The 13299-nt window shown below is 36.1% G+C and overlaps 1 protein-coding gene across 6 annotated transcripts in view; it reads left to right on the forward strand.

The window, feature by feature from the left end:
* Nucleotides 1-13299, forward strand: part of CACNA1D (calcium voltage-gated channel subunit alpha1 D) — a 168918-nt gene that overhangs the window by 119106 nt on the left and 36513 nt on the right. For all 6 annotated transcript variants that reach the window (XM_021409351.1, XM_021409350.1, XM_021409355.1 and 3 more), the window contains exons 22-29: nucleotides 2225-2331; nucleotides 3386-3473; nucleotides 3965-4072; nucleotides 4237-4289; nucleotides 4585-4731; nucleotides 5812-6013; nucleotides 6605-6763; nucleotides 7904-8014. In XM_021409351.1, coding sequence (XP_021265026.1) covers nucleotides 2225-2331; nucleotides 3386-3473; nucleotides 3965-4072; nucleotides 4237-4289; nucleotides 4585-4731; nucleotides 5812-6013; nucleotides 6605-6763; nucleotides 7904-8014 — 975 coding nt within the window. The remainder of the gene's footprint in view (nucleotides 1-2224; nucleotides 2332-3385; nucleotides 3474-3964; nucleotides 4073-4236; nucleotides 4290-4584; nucleotides 4732-5811; nucleotides 6014-6604; nucleotides 6764-7903; nucleotides 8015-13299) is intronic.

Genomic DNA, 13299 nt, shown 5'->3' on the forward strand with positions numbered 1-13299 from the left:
GCAGACACAAGGATTTACACTTTATGTGGTGCTGAGGTTATGAGGGAGGATATGAATACCAGAAAAGCTGCAATATCAGTTTAAAGCGTTTAAGAATTCTCTTATGTAACCCCTACATCGCTTTTAAATCCAGCTTACCATCCTGTTTGCAGTACTTGGGGAATGTGAACATGTCAGACTGAAGGCCAGGTTGGGGCCTTGTGCTTTTAACCTTGCCTCAGCTGTACTAATCCCTCGCCTCTAAACCAGTCCCCACTGGTGCTGAATTACAGGCAGGAGGAAAAGAGCAACAGGAGTGGTGCTCCGACTGCTCACTGCATTGCATCTACTCTAGGACTTTGCTATGGTCTTGACCTGTACTAAGGTAGAATAATTTTGCTGGGATTTATAATGATGGAATTGTGTGTCCCCGTATGAAGACAGGATGATGAGTACTTCACCTGTATTTTTAGGACAAAACATCTTCACTTTTGTGGGAGTCTTTACATTAAACACAGTTAATTGATTGCATACCAAAATGTGAATGAGTATCTGTAGATTGATGTAGGCTTTTATTCAAGGTTATTTTAGTGCTTAATTCCCACTGATTTTAAATAGTTTAGTCATGCTCTATACTGCTGGAATGAAAGAGGTAGGAATTTATTGAAAATTTTATAATATAAATGTATTAGCCCTCTCAAGATCATATTAAAGCTGTAGGATCGTTATTCTAATTTTGAGGAACATTTAGTGTTTTGAATACAACTAGAGAAAGTTTCTTCCAAGAAAAAAGCATCCTTTGCAGCTGATGTGTAACTCACTGAAGCTGAAGAATTTCTTATGCAAAAGGCCTTACAAGTATGTTCACACAAGTAGTAACACCCTGAACTGTGAGATGCCCATCTCACCACATCTTGGTGGCTCTGTTGGAACAGTTTTGAAAGATGCAATGATGTGCTGCTGTTGGTAAATAGGATAGCACAGAACAGAATGGAAAGTAATGGGTTTAAAATCCACAGATGTTTTCCTCACCAGTGGGAAACAATGAGTAACTGAAAGTACTTAGCTCTTTTTAAGATGTGCTTAAGGCTGAAGAAATTACTGCCATGTGCCTGAACTGACAACTGGGTGTTTTTCAGAAGTATTTTAATTTCAAGTCCAGTTTCAGCATTTTCAATCGTAATCCATAATTATTAAAAAAAATACACAAAATTTGACTTAAGCACAGATTCTGTGCTTCTTACTGGCAGAAGAGGTTTCTTCTGAGGATTTTTTTAAACTAGTATTCCCTCTCAGTTATGCTAAGGGCCTAATTATTAAATTCAGGGGCCAAACTCAAGCTTTGGGGTACCCAAGAAGATCTGCCCAGTGTCTGCAGCCATAATTAATGGAGCCTCTGTCACTGGCTCCTGGTAAAACCTGCAAATAATGTAAGCAGGCTCCTTCACAAGATACCCACTGTGTATTCCTTTAACTGGAAACAAGGCTTAGAAAGCAAAAAATGAAGAGAAAGTCCAATAGGAAGAACAATGTTTGATTTTCCCTGTGGACAGGAATGCTCAGGGATTGCGGTTCATGCCTAGTGAAGAAGAGTCATAGAATCATAGAACTGTTGGAATTGAAAGTGCCTTGTAAAGGTCATCTAGTCCAACCCCCCTGCAATGAGCGGGGACATCTACAGCTCAATCACTGCAGTCTGTGAGTTGTTCTACTGCCCAGAGGAATCAGAATCCCCTGTACTACAAATGTGCTGTATGAAACCTTCCAAGATACTCACTGATGGCCTCAACCCATCTGCTGTGTGGAGAAGACGGCAGTGTAACTGCCTGGTGGCAGCTTTGCATGGCTTCTGCACCAGATTTTGCTCTTGGGATTTTGTAGTACATTTTCAGCTTTTTCAGTTCTCAAGACAATGAGGAACAATGAGCATGGAAGATTTATGGTTCTTGTAGTCATTTTTCTATCAAAGGCCCAGCCACTTCAGTGAAATCCACTCAGCCTAATCAATCACATAAAAATACAACATTTGTTGACATCAGAAGCAATTGACAGATTTTGTGAGCAGAATGTTTGTGATTTAAATGAAAATTACTTAACATACCTAGTTTTTTTTTTATTTCACTTGTTTTTAGAAGGTGATACTATTGTATGCATTCACAGTCTAGGCAAGTGTCTTGTAAACAGCCTAAATGTCAATGTGAGTAAATTGAGATAGAGATTAAACATGTAACAATTCTGTTTTTAGATGACAGCTTTTGGAGCATTCCTTCATAAAGGGTCCTTCTGCAGAAATTACTTTAATTTGCTGGATTTGCTGGTTGTGGGTGTTTCTCTGGTATCATTTGGTATTCAGTAAGTACTATAATGTGAACAATTTATTTTTGCTTTGGGGTATTATACTGAAATCAGTCTTGCAGCTCCTTTTGTTCTGCCATTGTGTGTGGGCGCAGTCAGGGCTGGGAACGGGAGGAGGTAGTGCTTTATATGGAGAGCTGTAATTCAATACTAATAGAGACTGGAAGCAAGTCACTGCTTCCCACTATTGCCAAGAGAGCAAGGAGGAGCACCGCAGCACTCTGTTGTGTAACAAGGAATTCCTGGAGCTTCTGGAGATTTATATGCCCTCATTTGTGTTATTGCCACATGTACGGCCTAATTCTACGAGCCTGTTCTTTTCACATTGTCCTACTGGGATACATAACCTGACAGGATTTGAAGGGAAGAGAAGTTGCAGCTTAATCAGGGCTGCAGTGTTATCTAAAGAAATGTTTTGCTTCCTTTGGATCAGGCAGAACATAATAACAGTCAGAAGGTGCTTATTGGTTCTCCAAGTGAGCAGCTGTGCCTTGTTTGAAATCATCTGTGAATCCTTTACTGACCTAGAAACGAGCAAGGGCTGGCTGTCAGTCAGCTGCTTCCCCATTTGTGTTCTGCTTGTGCTACAATACTTATTATGCTAGATTTCAGTTTTACAATGTGCTCTTTAAAGGACTGTTTGCTCTTATAGCTACTGAAAGAGAATGTGATTCCACTGAGATCTTTTCAAATCCAGTTGGTTGGAAATGAAGATATTCATTGATTTGCAGGACTTGCACAGGGTTTTGGAAGGAGTTTTCAGCATGAAAAAAGAAAGTATGCTGGGGAGTAAACTGTTCCCAACCAACCTTAATTGTTTTTGTGTCAAACAAATTGCTCCAGAAATCAAAATGATTATTGCAGTTTTTATGACATTGATATTATTTTCCAGTATTAATAAGAGATCAGTAAAGGAGTGCTTCAAGAAATCTTGGATATAATGTTGTGATGCTTTTGTTGAATTTTCATGTATAAGGAAGTTGAGAACATTGTTGTTCTTAGAAATAAAATCAATTACCTTAAAAGTAACAAGCTTTTATTTTTTCCCCAGGTCGAGCGCTATCTCAGTTGTGAAGATCCTCCGAGTTTTGAGAGTCTTGAGGCCCCTAAGGGCGATAAACAGAGCAAAAGGACTTAAGGTTTATATTTTTATGTTTTTCTGAGTTACATTTCTGTTGACCTGATTCCTCATTTCTGCTTCAGGTTAAAAAGTCTAACACAATAAAAATTTCCTGGAGACAGTCACAGGGCAAACCCATAAATCAGTTCCCAATTCTTAAGCGTGCTGGGCCAGATTCTGCTCACAGTTCCAGCGATTTACATGTGGAGAAACACCAGTGCCACAGACAGCAGAATTTGACCATGATACTTGCTGTGAACCAACAATGTCACAGAAATGGCTCCACTGCCATTCCACAGTGCATGTGTACTCTATAATCTATAGATGGTGATGGGTCTTTCTCAGCAGACTTACAGACAAATTTGGGAAACAAGTTTAGCTATGGTAGCAGGTATACTGCTGTCAGTGCAAATATAGTAGCTTTAAAAACTAATCTAAATGTGATAAAGTAAGCTTTTATTCTTATGGTAGGTACTGTGTGTTTAAAATATTTTTTTTCTTTCTTTCCAGCACGTTGTTCAGTGTGTCTTTGTGGCTATTAGAACTATTGGTAACATCATGATTGTTACAACTCTGCTGCAGTTCATGTTTGCTTGTATTGGAGTGCAACTGTTCAAGGTGAGCAGACTCAAAAGTAGAACTGCAGCAAGAACAGGAAAGCTGAGTTGAATTCTTGGTGGCTTGCTGCTTGGTGGGTTGGTCTTATTTGGAACCAGTCATTGTGTAAATGCATTTATTGTGTATATTCTCCATTTTACCATTGCGTTTTATTTTATATGTAGGGAAAATTCTACAAGTGCACTGATGAGGCAAAACAGAATCCAGAGGAATGCCGGTGAGAACTCCTTTAAGCTAAGAAAGTGATACATACATTACACACATGAGTAATGTAAACTGCACCAGATAAGGGCAGGCATGTGACAGGTGATTTAGGTTTGTATAAATGTGAATTACCATCTTGAGATCCAAGAGAAAACTCTAAAACATAAAGGTAGTCAGCACAGGTTAGCAAGGAAATAAAACAAGCTTATGATGGAGTAAAACTAACTATTTTGAATACATCGTTGTATAATTTGAGGGCTAATTGAATATTTTACTAATGGCATTGTGTTTCCTTTCCTTTCCTACAGGGGGATATACATTGTTTATAAAGATGGAGATGTTGATAATCCAATGGTCAAAGAGAGAGTCTGGCAAAACAGTGATTTCAACTTTGACAATGTTCTGTCTGCTATGATGGCCCTTTTCACAGTGTCCACTTTTGAAGGCTGGCCCGCGTGAGTGAATGTTCCATGACGTTAATACTAAGACAGATTTTCCAGAAAAGTTCTCTATTGTTTACTAAGTGTTTTGGGGCAACAAAACAGTCTTATGCAATGGTGTAAAAACTTATTAGTAAAGGAAGGAAACAAACTTACTATCCTTCTGAATCTATGCACTTTTCCTGTATTTCTTCATTCCTATCAGTAGTGGGAAAAGTTCTCCCACTTTTACATTCTCATATTTACAGAAAATAAATGAGGGAGGATTTTTAAGTACAACTTAAGTTTTGGGAAATTTCCTTTACAAGGAATTCAAAATACGGAGTACAAATTAATTGTATTCCAGTAATTGCAATCCCCCGTCGTTGTGGTCTGTAAGTGGGTAATGTTGCATTCAGGGAGTCAGCACAATGGGATTTCAGTGTTTGAGATTTCGGTGTGGTACAGGGTGTGGAATATACAGCTGTTGAGGGCACATTGTTAGTACATAGCTTCCTTCTGTCTCTGAAATGAATTTAAAGCGAGGAACACAATATAGGATAACTAAAAAGTACTGTATGATTTCTGAATATATTGTTTTTGTGTGCGCTTGTTCAAATCAGTGGAATCGTGTGCATTATATTGCTTGATTCCTAATCTTTCAGCTACTTTTGCTGCAACAAGCCGTTCTTTTAGCTCTAGTGTAAGTAATCCTTTTTGATCTTTATCCCTTAAGGCTAATAATACTAATATGAAAATTTTAGAACTTTGAGTAAAACTTCTACTATAGAACTAGGTAGCAATACACTGCATAAAGAAACCTGGGAAGAACAAGCTGCCATTGGCAATTTACCTAAATAAGTAAAGTCTTGCAGGACAGCTTTATGTGAAAAAATAAAATAATACAACCAGCTGGTCACTGTCTTAACTATATTGAAAAAAGAAAATAACATTATGTGGTGTTTCTTCTATTTTGGATATGCTTGTAAATACTCTTGTAATCAGAGAAAGATGATAATAAACAGTAGGATATTTCTGAAATCTGTCCTCTGAGTCTGTATATTTTACTGTCTTTTGCCATTTTGATGCTAATAAAGATAATTTTTTTCCCCCTAGGCTGCTGTACAAAGCCATTGATTCCAATGGCGAGAATGTAGGACCTGTATACAACTACAGAGTGGAGATCTCCATTTTTTTCATCATCTATATCATCATTATTGCTTTCTTTATGATGAACATATTTGTTGGTTTTGTCATTGTTACATTCCAAGAACAGGGAGAACAAGAATACAAGAACTGTGAGCTGGACAAAAATCAGGTTAAAATACATAATGAACTCTCCGTTTTTGAAAGTATTCTTTTTTATTTATTTATTCACCAAGAGCTTCCTTTCTGCTTTGGGCCAGAGGAGGGCATCAAATACATATCTTAGTAATAAAATAATTTTTAAAATAGTCCAAGTACATAGTATCAGTTGGTACTCAGTTCACTCTGTATTCCTCTTTCTGTAAGCCCAGCATCTCAATCTTTTTGTTGTGAAGGGTGTTACATGATGGTTGCTAGTGTCTTAGGGTCTCTCTTCTTGGTGTCACATTAAAAGGAATGCAAGCATTTACCAGTTTATCCATAGGTATAAGTAGAATTTTCCAATAAGAACAGAAGTATGAAAGTTGTGTTCTGAACAGACTGAAAATATTCAAAGTGTTCAAAATATTCTACTCTACTTTTCTCTCTTTTTTTTTTTTAATTTATATGTGATACTCAGATTCCCCACCACTTTAAAAATATATGTAAAATAGATACACCGCTTCTTTCTGCACTTAACAATTTGTACTCATCATTAATTATGTTCCCATTTGATTGACTCTTGGCTATAATCTGACAATTTTTGATGTATTTGTTTTTACAGCGTCAGTGTGTGGAATATGCCTTGAAGGCACGTCCTCTTCGTAGATACATTCCAAAAAATCCTTACCAGTACAAGTTCTGGTATGTGGTGAATTCTACTGGATTTGAATACATCATGTTTGTCCTCATCATGCTGAACACGCTTTGCCTGGCTATGCAGGTAGGAAAACCAGAAGCTCTTTTGAAGCCATTGGTATGAGTTGGAAGGAAGGGTGTAGTTGATACACTGCCTTTTGTTTGTGGTGATTTTCCTAACCCAATGGAGCTCACTGATCTGTATTTGGTACTTGTACTGTAATTTCATGCAACTTATAAATGTGTATTCCCAAGACTGTCCATGTGCAGGAAAATCTGAAAAGAAGAGCCTAATTTTGTTAGTAAACATTTCTCTTATCCCCTTAGATTCTTTTATCTAATATATTCTTGTATACAATGTCTTTAAGCATTGCTTCACCCCTTTTAATTCCTGTACTTGTTCTTTGTTTCACATACGTACTACCCCATATTTCCACCACCTATGTCTGTATCTTCTTTAAAGGTTTAACAACTTCTTATATGGAGCAAGTCTAGAATGGTATAACAACACAAGCATGTTTTCATGTATTAGCTGTATATCTGTATATACGATGTATTGCTGTGCATTTTTGCACAGGCATTTGTTGTCTGTATATGTTTATTTTTTCTTATCTTCCTGCACTATTATATCTACTGCTTTTCACCAGTTGGTACTCTTATCTACTTTTCCAAGTTGTTCCCATTTGTTTCTCTCTTTCCCTCGGTTCTTTAGATTTTGATAAGAAAAAGAATCTTTCAGATCCAATTTATGTACCCATCCTGCTTACTTTTGTGGTAGACTTGCATGTGCTGTATGCTCTTAAAAATATCACTCCTACACGATATGCTTTGCTGTGACTAAGATACTACAGGCTTTCTAAGCAGGTGTGAGATTGTTATTGTTAAAACTTGTTATTTAAAAACTACCTTCTAAGACTCAAAAAATTGCTTTTGTCTAATATTCCTTTTGTGGGGGAACAGTATTTTCCTCAAAACTATCTCTGAAGGTCACCGGATGTAGAGGAATGCCAGATTTGTTCCACTCATTGCTTGCACTGAATAAATGGAAATCCATTTTTGGGGAGATATTCAGCTAGTCTTGTATGGAGTCTTGTATGTTCTGCATCATAAATACTACCGGAAAATATTTTCTTGTGCTGCACTGTTGCCAACTCTTATGTTGCCTTACTTTCACTTAATATTTTAAAACTTTTACCTTTAAACATGTCTTATTTTCCCTCCCCAGCACTATGGACAGTCTAAGCTCTTTAATGATGCGATGGACATTATGAATATGGTTTTCACAGGAGTGTTCACTGTTGAAATGGTTTTGAAGCTGATCGCATTCAAACCCAAGGTAAGTTTTATACATGATTTCATTAGGGCATCACCACAAGAATTAAGTGTAATGTAAGTTTCACACTAGCTATGTATTATTCAAATAACAAACAGAACCTATGTGTTTCCCACAGTTATCTATCAGTTAAATCTTAATAGAAACGTTAATCTGATAATATGTACATACCCAGAAAATGAAATACAGATATCAGAACAAACATTACAAGGTGGTTGATGATATCTGGAATATTCTGAGGTAACAAAACTGTCCCTTTCTAAATTAAATAAATTATTTCCTGTTACAAGCATTACCACTTCTCCTAATTCCTGGTTCCACATTCATAACCTTCAACAAAGTCGATCTCCGCTAAAGATTTGTATGTTATATTTCTTTTCCAAAATGCAGAATTATTTCTTTATTTTTTTAAAATGTAGCCATGTACTACAAGCATACACAGAAATAATTTGAGTATTCAATAGCCTTTTTAGATTTTAATGTTTTCAGTTACGTACATGCACCATTTGGTAGAGGGTCCTACAAGAGGCAGCTAATATTCCTTGCTTTAAAGGGACACTGTCAAAATGAATAATCCAGACATTTTTTTTGAAAGTAGATTCACAAGACATACTGATAATTGTTATTATTAATTCTTAAAAAAAAAAAAAAGATGAAAATTGGATTGTGACAGTTCGTGCAGTCTTATTTGTTCTGTTCTAATGCCCCATTTACGGCAGTGCAAAAGACAAACTAAACTAAATTTTGTTTTCAGTACAATAAAATCAATATTTTTCCTGGGCTTCTATCCCTGTGTATAAGTGAAGTATGGTCACTCACTAGGTGTGGAATTTAAAGACAACCATTTGAGGTTTCCTGCTCTCAGCATCTAAGGCTGTTTTTTTATATCTTGCACTGCCCTTCTTTTAAAGTAATCAGAATATCAGAATCTGTAACTGAATGTGGACAGTGCACTTCCTTTGGTTTAAGTAGTGTACTGGATGACTCCAGTCAGCGAGGACAATCTTATTTTTGCTTATTTAGCTCTGACACTTACAGCAACATAGCCATGGCAGCCCAGATGCTAGTGTGCAGTAGATGCGTAACTCCTTTTCAGAATTTCAGGGCTGTTTATTCAGCATGATTTAGCCATGAGCTGTACTGTGTTGCCCAAGTTACTTGATTTATGGTTAGTTTATCTTTGCCTGCACAGAAGTAAACAAATTATACATCACTTGAGGTCTGGTGTTGAGATATGAAGTGTGGAGTTCTGGGTGAGTTTACTCACTCTCCCATAGTCATTCTCTGCACTGTCTAAGCTGTTAAACATTTCTAGTGAATTTATATGTATTTCTTTGTCATTTGTGTTATTTAAACAGCAAGGATTTCACATTAAAAATAATGTGATCTGAAGCCCTAGAAGGGATAGCTATGTGGTTCACAGAGTATGCTGATTGCATTTCCTGATTTGTATTTCCTGTTCTGTATCACTGTTTCGCACTGACATTTCAGAAGACTTCGCTGCATTTTATCATCTGCTCTTAGAAAGAAGATTGTGAATCCTTGTGTGGTTCTTCATGCACTTGTGCCTATAGTCAGAAATAGCAGCTAATGCAAAAGCGAGTGGTCTGATCATGGGTGTATAAATCACGGTTCTTCATTTGTATTATGAACTTCCCACTCATTATTGAATGCGGTGTCTTAACAGTGGTCTCTAAAACCTGGATTCTAATTGTTGCAATGTGCTTTCTGTCTGATTGGATGCTTTTACTGTAACAGCTCCCTGGATCTGAAAATTGAGTTTGAAGGGGAGACACTTATTTCCTGAATTTCCTGAATTTCATTCCCTCATAGAAGCAGAAGATTTTAAAGTTGTTAATTAGCAGGATGAGGTTAAAGGTCCAAGATATTAATCACACTTTTTAGAGTCTAATTAGCACAGAGGGAAGGAAGTTTACGTATTTTTAAGGTTGTTCCTGTTATTTTTTTGAAGATTGTAACTTTTAAAATCAAATAGTCTGTACCTAAACATCGTCTACCACAAGGTTCATTAATAACTTAAAATGAGTTAGCAGTCTTAAACAGAATGTCTTCTTGCAATCTAAATCTTAATCTAGATACATACTTTAAACAAAAAATGAATTGTTTTAACTAATGTTAAAATGTTTTAATGGTCAGAACAAGCTGAAACCAAACCTACAATTTTACTTTAGGATTTTGGGGAAAAAATTGGTTCATTTCCTCTATGTTTACGTTGTCGTTGGGTTACTTTGTCTGCTCTGATGTAATGGACAACATTATTAATTTTGTGCACTATAAAAATAATTTCAAAGTTGCTCAAAGCATCAAATTAAAACTCCATTACTCAGAGTGTAAAAATAAGAACGGATAAGAACATGTTTGTTTTTATCTGATCTGCTTGACAGTGTCCCCTTAATAACACTGACAAAAATCCTGTAAAAACTGTAAGCTTTGCTTTTGCTGTTCATGCAAACCTAGTGCAATTATAAATAATTGATACTCCTATTATGGTAATTGTGTTGTGTAAAACCGAAGTACTGCAGACTGCCTTCTGGCTCTGAGATCTATAACATTTGCAGAAATAATAGATATTAAAGGTGATGCTGAGTGTCTGGCACACTTGACTGGGAAATTGCAACACAGAGCACTTTACTGAAAGAGGCCCTAAACTCAAAAGAGTGCTGTAATTTCTAAAGTACTTATGTAGTAGATCAATAGAAACCTGTTTTTTGTGTTAATTCTCTGTCTACGTATTCCCTAGAATTTGTGACTTATCCTTCAGTGTTTCTCAATGAATACTTTTTCACAATGTAAGGTAAAAGAGCAGGCATATTTTTCTCCATGTTGTTCTCCTCATATGCTAAAATCTGGTCAGTACAATATGAAACAAAATATATCAATGAAATCTAAACCAATGCATCAGCACACACTGTATATACAGCTTCATGATAGCCAACTGTTATTTAAACTTGTAATGATTTTCCATGTCATTTTACATCAGATTTTTGTAAGAAAAAAGGAAAGATGGCTAGTAAGTGAATTGATTTTGGGTTATTGCAGTGGTGAAAACAACTTATTTGCATGATGTTTATTTGCTGTGACTTGTCCATTCCTCCCTTTTCCAAAACCATCTTTATTTTCTCTTAGTTTTTTGTTTGTATGCTTTTGCTTTACATATTACTTTGAACAATATTTGTCTATACTGATGGAAAAGGTTTCATAGAATAAATGTTTAAAGTATTTTAGCTGTATTGAATTAAAAACATGAATTTGTTATTTAAGTGCTTTATATTGTAGCATGTCTAGTAAAGTCAATTTTCATTAGCAGAAGGACCTTTTTTGGTTGCTGGTGTTGTAGAGAAAGACGGATAGCACACCTCGGGGTTGCACTGATTATTGTTTTTCTGTTTACCAGTAATCACTTATATTAATAGCTGTGTAAATGACAAGAAAGATATATCTTTTAAATTTGATAAGTAAAGAATGCAAATGATCAGGAAAAATACCATGAGAGAGCAGCTCCTGTTCTTCCCTTCATTAGCTGGTCTCTCCTAATCTCTTCAGGATTATAAATCAGCATTGTTGGGGCAGTTGAGCATGAAGTTTAGTGGGACGTTAGGAACAATTCTGGTGAAGTGATGAAGGAGGGAGTTGTGGAAGAACTCTCCAAAGTGGATGCATTTGTTCAGAAGGCAAAATCTGTGAACGTGGGTTTTTGCCTCAAGACTGGAATTTATTATTAAAGCCAGAGAAGGAAAGCATGTGGTGCAAAGGGTTGTAGTGATATTCCTCTTACAGACCTTCCTTCAATAAAGGAATGATTATAGCAATTCTCTTTAGAAAGAGCTAAAATTTAAAATAGAGCAGTATTAGTAAGTACAGTAGTAGAGAGTAGCATTAGAAATATAAGATTGGTGGTTACTCTCATCGAATACTCTGCAGAGCTCTTTTTTTGTAGCAGCTCTTTGATAGTCTCCAAGAGCAAATCTTCACATCAGCATTTTGAATCATTATGCAGTCAGGTGTAACTTCTAATCTGAATACTTGCTAGAAATTCTGACAGTTTAAAATGTTGAGAAGAATTTGTCAAAAAAAAACTAAGTCCAGCTGACTTTGCTTTTCTGTGGTAAAGCCACATAACAACTAAAACTACTCAACTAAAACATTATCTTATAGTAAGTAGTGCAGTAATAATTGAAACTAGACATCAGGTAAGAGCACCATGCTTATTTTTATCCTCTTCCTAAATTAATTTTTTAGAACTGCAATGGCAATTAAGTTACTGCTTTGGAATGGATTGTCTGGAAAGCAGAATGCACATGTACAATATGTACATTGCAGCCTTTGCAATATTAATTCTTAGCCATTGTTGGCTCATAAATCATTATATCAGAATGAGGAAAAAAAGGTGACTTTGGTAACTTTTGCATTTCAGAATTTCTGTAATAATTACGCAAAACCCATCTATTGCAAGAAACCTACATGTCTTGTATTCATAGAACTGCCTTCAACGGTGTAATACATCTTATTCCCAGTTCCCAGTGACAGATAAATCCTGAAACCCACCTCAAGGTTTCTTCTTAGATATCTTTTTGCCCAAACATGCAGTTTTGATTCCAGTAGCCAGAGTTAATTGGAGTTCATATTGGATGGTAGTGTTTTATAACATATACATAGAAGTATATATTTCAAGGCATAGAAAGTCAGAAGGATGACTAAGTGATCTATGACAATGAATTTTCAGACACTGAAAAGGCTGCTTTAGAAGCTGTAACAACTTGTCCCAGTTGGTATGGTTCCTAGCCCTTGACTTCTCTGGTTATGGAATCAGATCCTAACTGCAAATGTGCTGTGAGTTCCTCTATTAAAACTTATTTATGAATAGAAAATTTAGTTATGCAGTATGTATGCACAATTTTACTTGAAGGATAATTGTGTGTTAATAACCAGTGATAACACTTCAAATATTTTCTACTAGTTGCTTAGATCGGACTATCACAAGGTCATTATTGCTAGGGAGTTCTCAGTGGGCTCGGTCCTGTAGAAATCTTATTAAAGGGGTTTTGTCATGTGTGAGTTTATATACATTAGACTTTTTCAGCCTTGCTGCTGAGTCCCAAACAAGAGATTTGGTTGATGGCTTGCTTGCCAAAGTCATGCCTATACAATGGTGTGTTATGCATGTGTAGTGCGTGTGTGTGTCTGTACATGTATATATATATAAAAAACATGCGTGTATATATATGTATATATACACAGCCACACACGCGCACATGAATGTTGCTTTT

This window comes from Numida meleagris, chromosome 11, assembly GCF_002078875.1.
Source record: "Numida meleagris isolate 19003 breed g44 Domestic line chromosome 11, NumMel1.0, whole genome shotgun sequence".
In the NCBI taxonomy this organism is placed as follows: Eukaryota; Metazoa; Chordata; class Aves; order Galliformes; family Numididae; genus Numida; species Numida meleagris.